General features: G+C 39.6%; 2 protein-coding genes across 2 annotated transcripts; both read right to left on the reverse strand.

The window, feature by feature from the left end:
* Positions 1-67: 67 nt before the first annotated feature.
* LOC309711232 (cocaine esterase-like) lies at positions 68-7,488 on the reverse strand. Its single transcript, XM_082541396.1, has 13 exons — positions 7,278-7,488; positions 5,769-5,961; positions 5,551-5,692; positions 5,185-5,318; positions 2,491-2,644; positions 2,297-2,401; positions 2,093-2,191; positions 1,805-1,948; positions 1,621-1,698; positions 1,385-1,532; positions 1,122-1,271; positions 964-1,036; positions 68-895 (listed from the first exon to the last, which is right to left on the reverse strand). Exons 1-13 carry the CDS (start codon positions 7,351-7,353, stop codon positions 709-711), a joined length of 1,683 nt encoding a protein of 560 aa, XP_082397522.1. The 5' UTR covers positions 7,354-7,488; the 3' UTR covers positions 68-708.
* Positions 7,489-8,010: 522 nt separating this feature from the next.
* Positions 8,011-19,258, reverse strand: LOC309711231 (fatty acyl-CoA hydrolase precursor, medium chain-like). Its single transcript, XM_082541395.1, has 14 exons — positions 19,200-19,258; positions 14,614-14,697; positions 13,262-13,454; positions 13,044-13,185; positions 12,688-12,821; positions 10,251-10,404; positions 10,059-10,163; positions 9,835-9,933; positions 9,556-9,699; positions 9,372-9,449; positions 9,137-9,284; positions 8,874-9,023; positions 8,716-8,788; positions 8,011-8,643 (listed from the first exon to the last, which is right to left on the reverse strand). Exons 2-14 carry the CDS (start codon positions 14,687-14,689, stop codon positions 8,457-8,459), a joined length of 1,683 nt encoding a protein of 560 aa, XP_082397521.1. The 5' UTR covers positions 14,690-14,697; positions 19,200-19,258; the 3' UTR covers positions 8,011-8,456.
* Between the last annotated feature and the right edge of the window lie 86 nt (positions 19,259-19,344).

A 19,344-nucleotide genomic window follows, 5' to 3' on the forward strand; every position in this document is an offset into this window, starting at 1 on the left:
TTCACAACTTTGTCTTGCAATCCTTTTTTTCGTCTGCCTGTCTGAAAAGCTCAAAATGTGAATTTGGTTACAAGTTTATTCATATGAGCGCATGCTTGTGTCACAGGCTCTTGAACTATGATACAGTAATTAATACAAGTGCAGTTGTTTTTGCTTGCATTGCATTTCTCATGACCCACACAGACACAGAGGTGTTGACACAGTTGCTCGGGAGGACTTCTGAAGGTTGAATGCACACAAGAGAAAATGTAAGAAAAAAATATGAAAAAACGCATGTTGCATCTCAAAGGATATTTGAGGGAATGGAGTGGTAAGTTTTCAGGTAATACTAGCAAAGGTCACAGACAAACAAAGTGCTGCAATATTGGTTTGTCAAATCTTTTCATTTTATAAATGTTTTATCATTTTGCAAAACCTATTTTTACAGTGCCAGATTTAAAATACCCTGGTAACACGCAGGTGACTTGAGATTGGCAGTTATTGTTAATACTTTCATCCTACTGGACAGTCTATTCACAGTTTTGTGAAAATGTAAGAATGACATTTTTTTCTTTGAAAAACAAAATCAGGGATTCCATTAAAAGAAAATGCCAAAATATTCATTGTATATTAGAATATGGATAATCTTCACAAGACCTTTATATAAGGGAATTATGGTTTAGTGTAATTACTTTAAAATTGATGGAGCAGAGACCAGATGTGAGTTTTCTACAGCTCGTTGCGTTCTGCATTTTCCTCATGCTGTTTGATCTTCTCTGGGACGGTCTGAGTCAGGAAGACAAAGCGCTCCTTCTTCAGGTGCTGAGCAGTTACCTGCTTTTTTAAACCAATCGCCAGGTACTTTTCTTCTGCTCCATACTTTGGCCAGTGGACAAGGTTTTGCCCATCAGGAGATCTAAACACACATACATTTGTTATTCAGTTATTAAATGTGTGAAATTTACAACATTTGGAAATTCCTACCCTGTGCGAGCAAAGTTCCCCCAGTAGCTCATCATGATCTTGCTCAACTGTTCTTCATCCTCAGGGCACGGATCTAAAACGATCATGTTGCAAAACACTTTTCAATCAACAAAACAAAATAGATTGAGCAGTAAGGCAGAGTTTTTATAAAGTCTTACCAGGTAACCTAACATGGGTAGTTGTGAAGCAAAATCCCAAAACTATAAAAATTTCATCTCCGTGGTCACTCCCAACAAAGCTCAGTCTTTTCTGCTGCAGGAATTTGGGAGGATGTTGGTACTCATACAGGTATACAGGAGCGCCTGCATCTAGAATTTGATGAATGTGTGTGATATTTGTTAATGAATGTATGTAACAGTAAATATCAAGTATTGGGTTTTAGGCAGATTTGTATAATCTTTCATTAAACAAATTAAATTACCTCTGTGAGCATTAGCAGCTTTGATCGCTGGAATGGTGAAAAACAAATCTCCAAGCATCTCAGTGTACCCATCTCTGTTTTTCACACGGTCGTCACCATTTCCGATATATTCATCAGCTATCACATCTCTGATAAATGCTGCTTTAGGCTTAAAGAAATAAGCAACACATCAATCAAAGAAGCTCGAGCAGGTCAGGGGACAGTAATATTGTAACATCAAGTGGTGTCTGCCTTACGTCGGGGTAGAAGAAGGAAACCATGTTCAAAACAAATTCCCGATCTAGTCCTTCTGTCCAGTTTTGGGGAGCAAAAAACTAAGGAAATACCAAGCCAAATTACTTTTTTTTCAACATTACAAAACAACAACAAACTACATTGAGATCATGGAGCTTTTTATTTACATGTTCCTGTGACACTTACTGATGCAAGCATCCATCCACCTTCATCATTATTGACACCAGTCATGAATGGAACAGCATGGAGTTCATGTTTACGAAACAGCTCATCCACAGGTTTAGTCAGGAAATGTCCATCAACATTTACTTGAAATCTTAATGTTGGATCCTTGAGAAAATAAAATGTACTAAAGTGAAAGATGTGATAGCATGAACAGAGCTGAGGGAGAAATCAAAGGCTTCAAAGAAATATTGTAGAAGACATAATAATCATATTCAGCTATTTCTATCAGGTATTCACCCATTACCTCACCTGTGTAAAACCCACTATAGTATCAATATCAAGGTTTCTCATGCAGTCACTGATCTTCTTTGTGCTTTCAAGACTGCAGCCAGATGCATTTGCAACTGCCTGAGGTGAAATGTCAAATATAAATGTCAAATATTTAGGAAAAGAACTCAATTGCAATATACTCATTAATCTGCAACAGAAATGTTATTAAGCCTCCAAAAAGACCTTGGCAATTGGAAGAGGATTATTTGCAACAAGTACATTCATTGCAGCTGTGCCACTCTCAGCAATAGCACGGTGAAACAGCCCATCAGACAGTGGTGACAGGAGCTGGTGATTCAAGTAACACATCACATATTATTTTATTTTTTTTAGAGTGAAAAAGTTTATATAAAGTTCCTCTAACTGTAGATTCTTACCAGAAGAGACACGCTCACTCCACCAGCAGACTCTCCAAATATAGTAACTAATCCTGGGTCTCCTCCAAAGTTGTGAATGTGCTGCTGGATCCACTTGAGAGCTTCAACCTGGTCCTGCATTCCAAAGTTCCCTGAAATGTGCTCATCTCCAGTGCTGATAGAACAAATTGCCATTTTTATAATGTATTTTCCCTGATTGAAACATCTTTTCACAAGAGACTTTTATCCATGTGTTTAAAGCATCTGTGAGGACACATGTGTTAGGTCTGCACTCGCAAGCCTCGCTGGCTCAGAGACTTATCTCAATGAACAAAGCAAGACAACCAGAGCTCAATCGGCTTTCACTTGCGCAAGGGTAGCTGGTCCGGTCAGGATCCAGAGCTTCAAGCTCCTCACCCGATCCCAGACAATTCCAAATTCCAGCCTCCCCTTGCAGCCTTTTTATTTAGTGAACACAGTTACACAATCCCCCATTGTAAAACCCATATGATGTGTCGTAAAAGCTGAGGCACTGTGTGTGTGCATGCACGTGTGAGCATGTGAGTGCACGTGTGTGTATGTGTTAGTATGTGGCTGCAGTGTTGGGGGAGTAACGTAATACATGTACCGCCGTTACGTATTTAAAATACAAAATATGAGTAACTGTATTCCGTTACAGTTACCGTTTAAAAAGGTGGTATTTAGAATACAGTTACTTTGTTCAAATAAAGGGATTACACAGCGGTCTTTTTCTGCTTCATATGTTAGACTATGCCCTCTCCATTTTTGGTAATTCCACGCCGGTGGAAACCCAAACAAAACACGCATTAAGAGGCTCAAATGCCTGTGTCTCAATCTCGCGTCTCATAATGACATGAGGAAGTATTTTTTAAAATTACAGGAGAGTGGAAAAGTATGAGTTGTCACCGAGCAGAAACAGGAGCTGGAAGAGTAAATATAACAATAACCACTGCAGCCAAAAAGAGTTCCTGACGAGCCCAGTTGTAAGTAAGCTATTAAGACTCGACTGTACGCTGTGTTCCGTTGGAGCAGCCTTTCAACGCCTCTCTCTGTCTCTCGCTAGAAAAGTTGACCCAGACAACAAAGTAAAACTAGTTTTCGGCTACGAGCTCAACACGAAACTCGACATATTAGCCAGATGGTTCGGTTCGGAGCCGCGAACCTGTTTTATATATGCGCAGAATAGTTTTCTACACGAGCTCGCTGCAAAAAGTGCAGCCTTACCTAATGTCCACCCTACGTTTACTCATTTTATATTAAGATTTAAAATCTAGTTGCTATGGGTATGGTGAGTAACCTTCAGTAATAGTAATAAATCACACAGCAATAGTACATTCATGTAGTTGTAAAAAGCTTGATAATATATTAAGTAATCCAAAGTATTCAGAATACGTTACTCTCACTGAGTAACGTAACGGAATACGTTAGAAAATACATTTTTTGGGGCATGTGTTCTGTAATCTGTCGTTGAATACATTTTAAAAGTAATCTTCCTAACACTTTGTGTATATGTCTTTGTATACGTGACTTCCTGGTTACAACCGTTTTAACCGCATTTTTAGTCATAAAAGGGTCATCTGACCCCACCCCATATATGGCTACATACAAGCATAGGTGAGCCCCTAAAGGTCGGGAAGTGAACATTCCTTACCAAATAAGGAAACCAGAACCTTTACATGGAATGTGCCTGCAGTTTGCTAATAGCAAACATGTAGGGGAGGAACAGAAAAATATCTGAACATGCAGTTCAGGACAAGGTTTACAGTTTTAAACACAACAATGACAACTTTTAACAAAATCACTCCAACAACATGTATTAGAACTAATCTGGGATTGAGGTGCGTGAATCTTTTTAGAAAAAAACGTGAGTTTTTTTTAGTTTAGTGACAGTGTATAAATAATAGAAAAAGTTGTGACTATTAGCTCTAAAATGATTTCAAGAACTTTCAAGGTGAAATTGAATAAAGTAGTGCCGAAGGTGGCTAATTTCACCCTGAGGTTGATCTTGAAATTCAACAGAAAGTCCAGTGCTATTGGCAGCAGATAGTAGTGCCAGGATTCTGATACTACTGGACCCCATTTGTGCAGTTGGGCAGTAACTGCATATGCCACTTCCACATATTTGTTGAAGCTGAGTGATACGGTAAGGCAATCAAAAACCAAGCTATTGCATGTTTATACAACATGATAAATAAAGCAAAATTTAAATCTTTTTTCATATTAGATCAGATAAAAAAGCAGAACAACAAATTCATTGTATGTTCTAATTTGGAAACTTGAGTTCATTTACATTCCTATGATTAAAACATCGAGTGACCTTTTACCCTGCTTGGGATAGGGTTCCAGGGGTCCCACCCTGGAGCCAGGCCTGGGGAGGGTTCATGAGTAAGGGGAGAGGGAAGTGGGAGATCGACAGACAGATTGGTGTTGCAACACCTGCCTTCTCCCAAGGGTGGATGGCCTCTCCCTAAAAGATATGGTAAGGGGTTCGGCCATTCGGGAGGGGCTCAGAATAGAGCTACTACTCGTCCACATCAAAAGGAGCAAGTTAAGGTGGTTTAGGCATCTGACTAGAATGCCTCCTGGACGCCTCCTGGGTAAGGTGTCCTGGGCTCCCAGTGTCCCACTGAGAGAAGGCCCTGAGGCAGAGCCAGGACATGCTGGAGAGATTATGGGTGGATGAAGTTTATTTACCTGAGAAAACCCAGAAGTCCCAAGCGATACTGGATCAGAACCACAACTACATCCTGGTAAGCAGCCAGGGGAGAGCCATCATATGTTGAAGCTGATCCCAGGGTAAAACCCCCACCATGAATCCAGACCATGACCTGGACAGAACAATAAAATACCATTTCTTCAAAGCTTAGAGGACCATTTGGAGTGTCAGTTACAATAACTAATCTAATAACTAATAACAAAAAGTAATTTAAATGTTAAACAAACAAAAACACTCAAGTTTACATTTTAGATGATACAATTAACAACTGAGTTCTAAAGAATGGTGTCTTTATTGAGACTGTGATTAGGCAACAGTCAAAACCTACAGCTAAAGATTCTTACTGGGAGCTTGGCATTATTAGCTCTTTTAGCAGGAGTGTATATGTTGAGGTAAAGACAGTCTTCAGAGATGTCTGGTACTTCTGCCAGCAGTGCACCGAGTTTATTAAGCATATCCAAAACAGCTTCTTTAGACTGAATGCACCTTAAAGAGAGACAATGCTAATTTTACAAATAAAGCCAATAATTCCTCCAAGTATGTTGAAGTTCACATTTCTTACATTGGTGGCTGTTTAGTGGCATCTCTTACTCCTTCCCATCTTTCTGCAGGCTGAGGTGGAGCCAGTCTCAAGGAAGGGCCGAGGGGTGGTTTGGCAAATGGGACACCCAGGTAGGCATGGACGCCAGTCTCCTTCCCTTTCACACTCACATACTCACCTTTCAGGCTCCCGAGCTTTGTGTGGACTACAGGTGCTGTCAGGATATTAGAAATGACTGAAAATCTTAACATAAAACTTCACATCGTCCCCCTTTAATTGTGGGACAATTAAAGGATTATTCTATTCTATTCTATTCTATATTTTAAAAATAAAATAAATCTTCCAGTGAAAAGTATTTTGCTCAAAACATGCAATAATTGACTGCTCTCTATAGCTCAGTTTTATGCAGACTATGTTCATCAGACAAGTTTAAAATTGCTCCTTATAGAACTTTTCATGTGACACAGTCATATAAAGCCATGTTAAAAAACAGTGTTACAATACTGTTTGTATAACTAAGTCAAATACATGAGCAGCCTGAATGGAATTTTATGAATTGGTTAATTATGAAAATGAATTCAATATCAAGAAAACTCTGGTTCGCCACTATATTAATCCTCAGGATTTGAGATAACCACATTCAGGAAACGAATACAATTTCATATTTTGCTGTGGACAATTTAATTCCTATCCTAATATTGATTAAATTCTAATTTAATTAATTTATTGATGCAGACCATTTGGTGGATTAAGTTGCTTAAGCTACAGCACCATTACACTAAATAAGCTTTTTTATTATTTTGGTTTAAAATGGTTTAAAAAAATCTGAGCAAGTGTGATAGTTCATCATTTATTTGAAAAAAGCCACTTGCTCAAATGGCTTTTTGTTTTGTTGTTTGTTTACCATAAACTTCCTTTGTTGTGTGTTGTGTCTACAGTGATCCTGGTGAAGAAGCAGAGTTGACCATGAGATCTGTTTCTGTTTATTAACAGTCACTGAAGTTAGCAAAAAAAAAAAGCTATCTATATCTATATATATATCTATCTATATATCTATATATCTATATATCTATGTATATATATATATATATATATATATATATATATATATATATATATATATATATATATATATATATATATATATATATATACATACATATACATATGCTGACATACTACCATCTCCCATGGGTACACCATACTTGGTTCTTTGCTATCGTTCACCTTTGAACACAGTTTGTAGGTAAAAAGTCACCTGGACTTAGAACACAAAAGTTGATGTTTAATTATCAGCATTTATTATGACTATTATAGCCATCATACCACTGAAGATGATACTACAGCCAGATTTAAAAAGAAGCTTTTCAAAAAGCGACTGTGCAAAAAAAAAGGAAAAGAAGAAAAACATGCACTACACGTAGGTTTAAGGAACACACACACACTTAGGTTTAAAGAACACACACATTACACAGAAATTAGGTGATGTTACAAAGGTCATTTTGCTAAGAACAGTTTTATCCTACTTACCCTGAAGTTCTGCAGCAGCACAGAGGAATAAACCGGATACAAAGAAGAAGAAATTGTGCTTTGCATGCAACTCCATGGTCAGCTCTGTGGATTGCTAAATTCTGCAGATTTTTCAAGAACCGAGCGCAGAACAAAGAGATATAGGAAGTGCGTCCTCATATAAAGGCTTCTTCTTTTCTCTTTCACAAAGAGGAAAATATAGTGTCTCTAGCAAGATATGCTGTCATTCAGTTTGACGCCAAACCATCACGGGACTAAAGTCCAATCTAAAGTCTAAGCTTTAGGATCGATTCAGGACTCAATCCAGAAAAGTTTCGCCGCTATCGTAATGACCAACTTTTTCTTGCAATCCTTTTTTTTTTCGTCTGCCTGTCTGAAAAGCTCAAAATGTGAATTTGGTTACAAGTTTATTCATATGAGCACATGCTGTGTCACAGGCTCTTGAACTATGATACAGTAATTAATACAAGTGCAGTTGTTTTTGCTTGCATTGCATTTCTCATGACCCACACAGACACAGAGGTGTTGCCACAGTTGCTCGGGAGGACTTCTGAAGGTTGAATGCACACAAGAGAAAATGTAAGAAAAAACTGAACTGAATTTTCCGGGAAGAACCCACTTTAGGGATTAGTAAAGTTTTATCTAATTAATCTGATAGGATGTTTGAGGGAATGGAGTGCTAACTTTTCAGGTAAAAGAAGCACAGGTCACAAACAAACAAAATGCTGCAAAATTGGTTTGTCAAAACTTTTTATTTTATAAATGTTTTACAAAACTTATGTTTACAGTACTAGATTTAAAATACCCTGATACTCTGGATTCAATTAATTGAAAAAAAAAATCACATTAGAATATGGATGGTCCTCACAAGACCTTTTGATAAGGGAATTATGGTTTAGTCCAGGGGTAGCCAACTCCAGGCCTCAAGGGCTGGTGTCCTGCAGGTTTTAGAAGTCCCCCTGGGTCAACACACCTAAATCAAATCATTAGTTCATTACCAGGCCTCTGAAGAACTTCAAGACATGTTGAGGGGGTCATTTGACCATTTGCATCAGCTGTGTTGGATCAAGGACACATCTAAAACCTGCAGGACACCAGCACTTGAGGCCTAAATTTGCCTACCCCTGGTTTAGTGTAATTACTTTAAAATTGATGGAGCAGAGACCAGATGTGAGTTTTCTACAGCTCGCTGCGTTCTGCATTTTCCTCATGCTGTTTGATCTTCTCTGGGACGGTCTGAGTCAGGAAGACAAAGCGCTCCTTCTTCAGGTGCTGAGCAGTTACCTGCTTTTTTAAACCAATCGCCAGGTACTTTTCTTCTGCTCCATACTTTGGCCAGTGGACAAGGTTGTGCCCATTAGGAGATCTAAACACACATACATTTGTTATTCAATTAAAAGTGTGAAATGTGAAATTTACAACATTTGGAAATTCCTACCCTGTGCGAGCAAAGTTCCCCCAGTAGCTCATCATGATCTTGCTCAACTGTTCTTCATCCTCAGGGCACGGATCTAAAACGATCATGTTGCAAAACATTTTTCAATCAACAAAACAAAACAGATCGAGCACTAAGGTAGAGTTTTTGTAAAGCCTTACCAGATAACCTAACATGGGTAGTTGTGAAGCAAAATCCCAAAACTGTAAAAATTTCATCCGCATGGTCAGTCCCGACAAAGCTCGGCCTTTTCTGCTGCAGGAATTTGGGAGGATGTTGGTACTCATACAGGTATACAGGAGCGCCTGCATCTGGAATTAGACGAATGTGTGTGATATTTGTTAATGAAAGTGTGTCACAGTAAATATCAAGTGTTGGGTTTTAAACAGATTTGTATAATCTTTTATTAAACAAATTAAATTACCTCTGTGAGCATTAGCAGCTTTGATCGCTGGAATGGTGAAAAACAAATCTCCAAGCATCTCAGTGTACCCATCTCTGTTTTTCACACGGTCGTCACCATTTCCGATATATTCATCAGCTATCACATCTCTGATAAATGCTGCTTTAGGCTTAAAGAAATAAGCAACACATCAATCAAAGAAGCTCGAGCAGGTCGGGGACAGTAATATTGTAACATCAAGTGGTGTCTGCCTTACGTCGGGGTAGAAGAAGGAAACCATGTTCAAAAGAAATTCTCGATCTAGTCCTTCTGTCCAGTTTTGGGGAGCAAAAAACTAAGGAAATACCAAGCCAAATTACTTTTTTTTCAACATTACAAAACAACAACAAACTACATTGAGATCATGGAGCTTTTTATTTACATGTTCCTGTGACACTTACTGATGCAAGCATCCATCCACCTTCATCATTATTGACACCAGTCATGAATGGAACAGCATGGAGTTCATGTTTACGAAACAGCTCATCCACAGGTTTAGTCAGGAAATGTCCATCAACATTTACTTGAATTCTCAAATTTGGATCCTTGAGAAAATAAAATGTACAAAAGTGAAAGATGTGATAGCATGAACAGAGCTGAGGGAGAAATCAAAGGTTTCAAAGAAATATTGTAGAAGTCATAATAATCATTCTCTATCATGTTTGCACCCATTACCTCACCTGTGTAAAACCCACTATAGTATCAATATCAAGGTTTCTCATGCAGTCACTGATCTTCTTTGTGCTTTCAAGACTGCAGCCAGATGCATTTGCAACTGCCTGAGGTGAAATGTATAATATGAATGTCAAATATTTGTCAAAACAAATCCATTTTAATATTCTCATTATTCTGTGATACAAAAATGTTTTTAACCCTCCAAAAAAGATGAATATGGATAATTAACCTGCGCCATTGGTAGAGGATCATTTGCCATAAGTACATTCATTGCAGCTGTGCCACTCTCAGCAATAGCACGGTGAAACAGCCCATCAGACAGTGGTGACAGGAGCTGGTGATTCAAGTAACACATCAAATATTAATTTTTGTTCTAGAGTGAAAAGGTTTATATAAAGTTCCTCTAACTGTAGATTCTTACCAGAAGAGACACGCTCACTCCACCAGCAGACTCTCCAAATATAGTAACTAATCCTGGGTCTCCTCCAAAGTTGTGAATGTGCTGCTGGATCCACTTGAGAGCTTCAACCTGGTCCAGCAGGCCAAAGTTCCCTGAAATGTGCTCATCTCCAGTGCTGATAGATCAAAATGCCATTTTTATAATGTATTTTTCCTAAATGAAATATCTTTTCACAAGACAATTCTATTGTAGGTTTTTTATTGTAGGTTATTGGCAGCAGCTGGCACAACCAGCTCCTGCCAGTAAGTCACTACTGAAACTCGCTACTGGATCTCATTTGTCCATTTGGGGAATAGTAGCATATCCCACTTCCACATATTTGTTGAACCTGACTGACAGGGTAAGGGAGTAAAAAAAATTATTAAGCTATGTTTATACACTGTGAGCCAACAGTTTACCCTGCCTGGGAGTGGGTTACTGGGGCCCCACCCTGGAGCCAGGTTTGGGGATGGCACCTGATGGTGGGAACCTGGGGGCTGGGCCTCAGCACATGGGGTCAGCTTGGGGCGGCCTGAACAAGGGAGATTGGAGGCACTGTAGGGGTCGGGTGCAATGTGTGCCAGTGGTGGCCAAGGGTGGAGACACTGGCAGACCGATGCCTGTCTACTGAGGCTGGCGATGGAGACATGAAACGTCGCCTGTATTGGGGAAGGAGCCTGAGATATTGTGTGAGATTGAGAGGTACCAGACAGATAAAGTCAGGCTCACCTCAATGCATATCTTGGGCTCTGGAACCAGTATCCTGGACAGGAGCTTTACCAACACTGTGTATAGTGTGGGTGGAGTGTTGCTGACTTCGACTGAAGATACTCATGCAGTGGAGGGCCCACTCCTGAAGAAATTCTATGACTCTGTTGTGGCTTCTGCTATCTTTTATGGCGTGGTCTGCTGGGGCGGCAGCATCTCTGCTGGGGACAGGAAGAGACTGAACAGGGTGATCCGAAGGGCCAGCTCTGTTCTAGGATGCCCTCTGGACCCAGTGGAGGTGGTGAGTGACAGGAGAACGGCGGCTAAGCTGTCATCCCTGTTGGACAACATCTCCCACCCCATGCAGCAGACTGTGACAGCACTGAGCAGCTCCTTCAGTGGGAGACTGCGGCACCCACGGTGTGGGACGGAGAGATTTCGAAGGTCTTTCCTCCCCACTGCTGTCAGACTCCATAATAAAGACTTTAACTGATCAAGCACACACATCCATACATATGCAATAATACTAAGTGCAATAATCCTTTCTGTCATCGTTGTATTTTTACTCAGTTGTATATAGTATTTGTATTTGTATTCTATTTTTATCTTATTGTATATTTATTTTATTTTATTCTACTGTATATAGTATTTTATTTTATTCTATTCTGTACAGTTGTGTACTATATTTATTCTTATTGTATTCTAATTTTTGCCTCATAACTTTTGCACTGTCCACTTCCTGCTGTGACAAAACAAATTTCCCACGTGTGGGACTAATAAAGGTTATCTTATCTTATCTTATCTTAAAACCAGGAGCGAGGTTACTGAAGCAGTTAAACAACTCCTTGGTGGTAGGGCCCCTGGGGTGGATGAGGTTCACCCTGAGTTCCGATGTTGTAGGGCTATCTTGGTTGAGATGCCTCTACAGTGTTGCGTTGAGATCTGGGGCTGTACCTCTGAATTGGCAGACCTGGGTTGTGCTTCCCATCTTCAAGAAGGGGGATAAGAGGGTGTGCTCAATTATATGGGAATCGCACTCCTCAGCCTCCACAGAAAATCCTATGCCAGGCTGCTGGAAAGAGGAGTCTGTGAGTTAGTCAAACCTCTAGTACAGGAGAAACAATGTGGTTTTCCTCCTGGGTGCGCAACACAGCTCTTTATCATCTCAAGGATATGGTGGGGTGTATGGGAGTTCACCCAACCAGCCTACATTTGTTGTGTGGACTTGGAGAAGGCATTTGATTGTGTCTGTAAGAGTAGATCTTGTGTGAGATGCTTCAGGAGTATGGGGTATCAGTCCCGTTGTTTTTATTCATTCTGTCCTTCTACAACTGTTGCAAGCGCTTGGTTTGCAATGCCGGCAATAAATCGGAATTGTTCCTCATGTGTACTGGACTCCACCAGGGCTGCATTTATTACAGATTCTGTTCATAATTTTTATGGACAGATTGGTGCTGTGGCAATGAGCTTTCTCCCAAGGGTGACTGGCTTCTCTCTTAGAGATGGGGTGAGGAGTTTGGCCATTCGGGAGGGGCTCAGAGTAGAGCCGCTCCACATCTAAAGGAGTTTGAGTTAAGGGGGTTCAGACATCTGATTAGGATGCCTCCTGGACACCTCCTGGGTGAGGCGATATGTACTCACAGTCTCCCACTAGGAGGAGGCCACAGGGCAGACCTGTTGGAGAGATTATGGATGGATGGAGTTTATTTACCTGAGAAAACCCAGAAGTCCCAAGCGATACTGGATCAGAACCACAACCACGTCCTGGTAAGCAGCCAAGGCAGAGCCATCATATGTTGAAGCTGATCCCAGCGCAAAGCCCCCACCATGAATCCAGACCATGACCTGGACAGAACAATAAAAGAGCATTCTGTCAAAGATTAGAGGATCTTTTGGAGTCTCAGTCAAGCTACAATAACTAATCTTCATAAATGTAAACGTTAAACAAACAAAAACACTTAAGTTTACATTTTAGATGATAAAATGTACAATTGAGTTCTGAAGATGGGTCTCTTTATTGAGACTGTGATTAGGCATCCCTCATAATCTACAGCAAAAGGTTCTTACTGGGAGCTTGGCATTTTTAGCTCTGTTTGCAGGAGCGTAAATGTTGAGGTAAAGACAGTCTTCAGAGATGTCTGGTATTTCCACCAGTGCTGTACCGAGTTTATCAACCAGATCCAAAACAGTTTCTTTAGACTGAATGCACCTTAAAGAGAGACAATGTTAATGATACAAATAAAGCCAATCATTTCTCAAAGTGTGTTGAACCACATGTTTCTTACATTGGTGGCTGTTTAGTGGCATCTCTTACTCCTTCCCATCCTCCTACAGGCTGAGGTGGAGCCAGTCTCAAGGAAGGGCCGAGGGGTGGTTTGGCAAATGGGACACCCAGGTAGGCATGGACGCCAGTCTCCTTCCCTTTCACACTCACATACTCACCTTTCAGGCTCCCGAGCTTTGTGCGGACTACAGGTGCTGTCAGGATATTAGAAATCAGTGAGAATCATAACATAAAACTTTATAATTAAAAAAATTAAATCTTCCATTCAAACGTGCTTTGAAATTATAACAGACATACCAAATTTCTCAAAATATGCAATATCTGGTTCTGGTAACGTCATCAAAAGAAAAACTAGTCAACAATTTGATGAATGGTTTAAAAATACTTAGAGAAAAAGCACTTAAAAATTATAACTAAATTCCTCAAAATATTCAATATTTGAATCCTGGCAGTACCTTATTTTTATGAAGACTATATGTGATACAGTCATATGAAACCATGTGAAAGAACTAAAACTCAGAGTTCACTATATCATGTAGGTGATCAAAAGAGAAAAAAGTCAGGAAGTTTATTAACTGGTCACTTGTGTAAGTAAAGTCAATACTTTTAGAAATCAAGGGAAAAGTTTAGCTTTTGCTGTGGACAATTAATCCCCATCTTTATAGTGAGGGCGCTAACTAAAGCACTAAATGATAATGTTTTGGTTTAAACCAGACATTTAAATAATCTAACCAGCTGTGATATGTCATCATTAATTTGAAAAAGGCTACTTGCTAATTCATTTATTTATTTTTACCATAAACATTCTTTGTTGGGTGGTGTCTACAATTATCCTGGTAAAAAAGCAGAGTTGAGCATGAGATCTGTTTCTGTTTATTCACAGTCACTGCAATACTCCATTTATTCTTTAACAGCATGAAGTCAGCAAAAAAGAAATTTGCTTAATAACACTTGCACCCTGTCCTACTGAAAAGTTATCTTCAATCCTCTCCTATCAGCACACCTAGCCTGGTTATCTCCAATCTTTCACCTTTGAACGAAGTGCAGGTGCAACGTAAAGTTAACCTTATGTTCATTTTATTTTAAATCATGTCTAATATACAGCTACAGTGTAATGAAATTAACAGTGTGGTCCGAATTGCTTCTGTTTTTATTATAATTATTACTGCCATAATACCACTCAGGGATGATTGATTGCAGCTGCCAGATTTATGCAGATATTTTTCAAAGAGAGACTCGTGTAATAAAAACATGCACTGCCTGTACGATACACAAACACAAAAGCATAAATTACACGTAACTTAAGTGTTGTGACAAAGGTCATTTTGCAAAGAACTGTTTTCACCTACTCACCCTGAAGGTCTGCAACAACACAGAGGAATAAAACGAACATCAAGAAGCAGAAAGTCTGCTGCACACGGAACTTCATGGTCGACTCTGGATTACAAAACCAGGCAGATTCTCAGAGATGTGAGCCAAAAAGCCAACAGACAGAGAGAGTGCTTCCTCTTGTTAAGCTTTTTCCTTTTCTCTTTCACATAGGGAAACAGCTAGTTTCTCTTACAGGATGTGACGTGATTCATTCAGTTTGACACGGGACTAAAGTCCAACCATACAGTGAAGTGTGTCCAGAACACCTTCTCCTTCTTTGTTTTAGACCTGCTTGACTACAGTGCTTTTTTTAATGAAGGGGGATTTATTTTAATTATGGATTTTTATAAAGCCTTTGTGTTGATCAACTTTTCATAATAAAAACTTGCCTCGCTTTGGTTGCAGACATATGTTCCTCAAGTTAATCAGAATGTAATAGATGGCTTAGTACATTTAGGTCAAGGTTTGAAATCAAAAGGGGAGATAAGACAAAGATGTGCTATTTCACCTTTAATGTTTGTAATGGTAGCAGAAGATTTACCCCAAAACACTGACATGGAATGGTATTAATATCATACGAAATCAATTAACAGTAAGTCAGTTGGCAGAGATTTCCTCCCGTTTGTGACAGCTCCACATTGAAACATTGAATTTTGTGAAGGAGAAAAGGAGTAAACTCTCTAACAAACTTTAGAGAACATTCTTACTGATTTTTTTAGCCATTATTTTCTTCTTTCAAACTTTAACCAAAATAAGAAAAACAAATTTTCACACCTAATACTTCCTAAAGCGAAAGAATTCATTTTTAAAAATTGAAATTAAATGTATCCAACTAATGATAATCTGTATTTAAAGTATCCCAGTTGTACAGCTTAAGCACTTCAGTGATTTCATGCCACGAGATGTTTTAATAGCTTACACAATGTTTGCCTTGCTTTATACCTGCAATCTTATTCCTTGTAGATTTTCTATTTATATTGACCATGAGAGATATAGCTACATGTTATGAAGACTCTGCTCAGTGTAGCACAAAGTATGACATAAATCTTGTTGTGCTTGGTAGAGATATGCTTGTGATATGTAGTGATAAGGTTTATTTTACTACAAGTGTACCATTATATGGACAATATAATGAATTATACATAAAACAGCTGTCTACCAATTTTGTGTACGACTGCTTATATAAATATTTCATATCATTATAGGGTGTTGAAACATTGATTAATTTTGCTTTTTTTGTTTAGCTTTGTGTCTTTCTTTAGTAATTAAAGAAAAGCTCAAAAAGACCACATGTTTATATATATCTACTAGGGGTGCAACGATACACAAAATTCACGGTTCGGTTCGGTTCGATACTTTGGTGTCACGGTTCGATATTTTTTCGATACAAAAAAAATGTTCATGCCTTTTTAATTTGTCATTTATTAAAATTATAAATATATATTTTAACTCAAAAGTACATTTTTAAATTTAATGTTGCTGAAACAAAAGTAATTTAAAAAATAAATATATCTCAGGGCTCTCAAAATTTCAAAATCCCTGGTAGCCCTTCGGGCAGGGACTCTTCAGTTTTTGGTAGCCCAAAATAAATGTAAGTAAAAAAGAGAGCAATTTTTTGATTGATGTTTTGTTTCCTGTTTTGTTTCCTTTACAATATTATACATTAAAGTATAATATTGTAAAGGAAACAAAACATTAATCAAAAAATTGTTGAAAAACAAATTACAACATTGTATAAAAATCATCAACTCAAATACTTGGTTCTAATTGAACAGAAATTTCTATGAACTTGTAAGAACTGTGTAGGACATGAATCAGTCTGTGTCAGATCCTGAATTTGAAATTTCCGCTGAAGTCACGGGTAAGAGACAAGTGGAACCAAGATCTAGGCCATTTGCTTTTTGAAGTTTGCAAAGACTGCTAAATTTTGCCAGTGGTAGTTCACTCTTTGCAACATAGTACGCTGTTATAAACAGATTTTTCAGGTTTATTTTTAGTATGTTATTTGCAATTGGTTTTTGTTCTGGGAAAGATATTGCAGACTGAGCAATAATGCATTTCTTGCATTTCTCATGGCTTCTAATGGGGGCCTTTCTTAAAATGACTGGTCCCAGTAACAAAGGCGCTTGTCGATTCAGAAATCGAGAGAAAACCAACAACACACCCGGCAGAACATTATGTTATTTACACGGGTGCACATAAGTGGTCCGCATGTGCGCATTCGCTGTCAAAATAAAAGACGCGCGCACCAGATAAGAAGTTGCAATGCCCGTTTGCGTCCATATAAAAAGCACTGTTTTTGTCCGCTAGAGTGGGATTTTCACGGCACATTCTGCACCACATCTCTGTGCGTTCATCATTTGTTTGAAGCCAGCTCACCTCCTGCAACCACTTTTCCGAGAATACGCGCTTCTTTTGTGGTTCGGACTCCTTCTGACATTTCTTTGGAGGTAGAGAACACCAAAGTAATTGCTTAAAGGAGCTTCTTCGACATCTTTAAGAGTTTTAAACAAATGTCTGTCCTCCTCCAGAAAATCTTATGTATGCAAACACGCGTTGCAACTTCATATCTTGTGCGCGTTTTTTTTTGTTTTTTTTTGACAGCGAATGCGCACCTGCGGACCACTTATGTGCACCTGCGGACCACTTATGTGCAGCCCCGGTTATATAGCTCGTCATATTGCAGCCACAGAAATTCTTTTGTCCATGAAACCATAAAGCTGCACTTTTTTGCCTTATAGTCTGATTTGTCATAACTTTTCCGTTTTGTGGTAAGCTTTTCTTTGGCTGTCACTTCTTCACCCTGACCTCTCTTATTTGGCTCAGCAGAACTAAAATATATATCCTGCTGCTTTTACACACACACACACACACACACACACACACACACACACACACACACACACACACACACACACACACACACACACATAACGGTCAGCGATTCTCTGCGCGATCAACCTCTCATATGTTTAAGCTTGCTGCGGGAGATTTCACTTGTCATGTTTGCATAGTAAGCTAACGATTGATAAGATGATGTCAGAGGAATTGGTGCGCAAATTATCATCACTCACCAATCAGTGCTGTCGCTCTCTATACACAGTTCGCGCGATTGCAAAGTGAAAGCAAAAAACAAGCGCAAATTCAAACGCGATTTCAATATGTCACATATTGACAGTGGCTCACCGATGCCAATGACATAATTACCCAGCTACATTTCCGAAAGAATGCAAAAGCATTGACATATATTTCTCCTTCCTACAATAGCCCGACGGGCAGGGCAGAGATAGATTTTGGTAGTACGACTGGAAAAATCGCTAGCCCCGGGACGTCGGGCTAGCGATTTTGTAAGCCCTGCGTTACAGGCATGGCCCTTTAAGGATGAAGCCTGATGGGAAATGTATTCGGGATGTGTGTAGCGGGACTGCCTGGTGTGTGTGTGAAGAGAGAGAGCGGAGAAGGGGAAAAAGTAACGGTTAGCTACAGAAGAGACAAAAAGAAAATGAATAAAAGGAATATAATAACTCCCTCGACAGCCAGAGTTGTGTCGGCGATGCTCGCTGTGAGTAAACTGTTTCAGCCCACTGTACGCGGTGTTCGTGCCTTAGAGAAGAAATAAAGTTCGGTGAAGCAGTTTCCTACGCCTCCTTCGATCTTTTTGCTAGCGGAGTTGACCTGTATAGTAAGCTGTTGCCGGCTACGAGTCAGTTACGGAACCTTCAAGTAACTACCAGAGGTTTCCTTACTACGGCTCGGGGCCGCGGATCTGGCGCGGTAACACCTGTATCTGATTCAGGAATCACTCATCTTTGGAAAAGAGAGTTTATTACAGAGAAATGGCTCTTTCCAAAATAAAAGCTATACTATACGCTTCTTCTGGGCTATATTCTTAGCAGCATATTGTAGCGGGTCAGGGCTGTTCGGGGTTCTGTTTGTACAGTTATGTTTTGTTTATGTTGCCATAGTGACGGGTGACGCCCTCTCGCTGCGACGGTGTGTCCTTCCGGGGTCAGAGGGCGCTCTGTGTGGTGGTGGTGGTGTTGTTGTTGTTGTTGTTGCTGTGCTGTTGCCGCGCTGAGCAGTTAGCTAGCGGCAGTGTTCTTCTACAGATGTCAATAAACGGCTGTGCTCCCTGGCTAGCTCACGGGAAGCAAGACCAAACGATACCTCCGTCTCCTCCTTGTCTGAGCTCGCCACAATATTAAACATATCAGGTCCCCATAAGGAGAATCATGTGCTAACGGCGGTCTAAATGACTCGGGTAAAGTTTGTAGCATGCATGCTTGTTGTTTTTTGTGCTTCCACTTGTCTTTGCACTAGGATGATGTCGGCGTAAATGTGCAGTCATATTCGTTGTGTTCCCACTAGTGCTGTCAGCGTTAATCTCGTTGAAATGATGTTAACGCCACAACATGGCAAATCTCCGTTAACGAGCTACCCCTGCTTGGGGCTAGACGGCCAACACGTTAACGAGCTAACTGTGCTAACACACTAATTCCCACCCATGTAATTGAGCATTGCGTGGCACATCCAACATACTGTTTTACTTTAGTCCACGAGGTGCTTACCTTCAGGGTCATACGTCACATGAAAACCAAAATAATTCCAAACGCCAGATCTGAATGAGGGTGGGGGAGGTTTACATTTTGATTCTAACCTAATAAATTTCTGTTTACGCAACATTCTGTATTACACAATACAGTGAAATAAATT

This window comes from Aulonocara stuartgranti, assembly GCF_965226115.1.
Source record: "Aulonocara stuartgranti genome assembly, chromosome: 7".
Lineage (NCBI taxonomy): Eukaryota > Metazoa > Chordata > Actinopteri > Cichliformes > Cichlidae > Aulonocara > Aulonocara stuartgranti.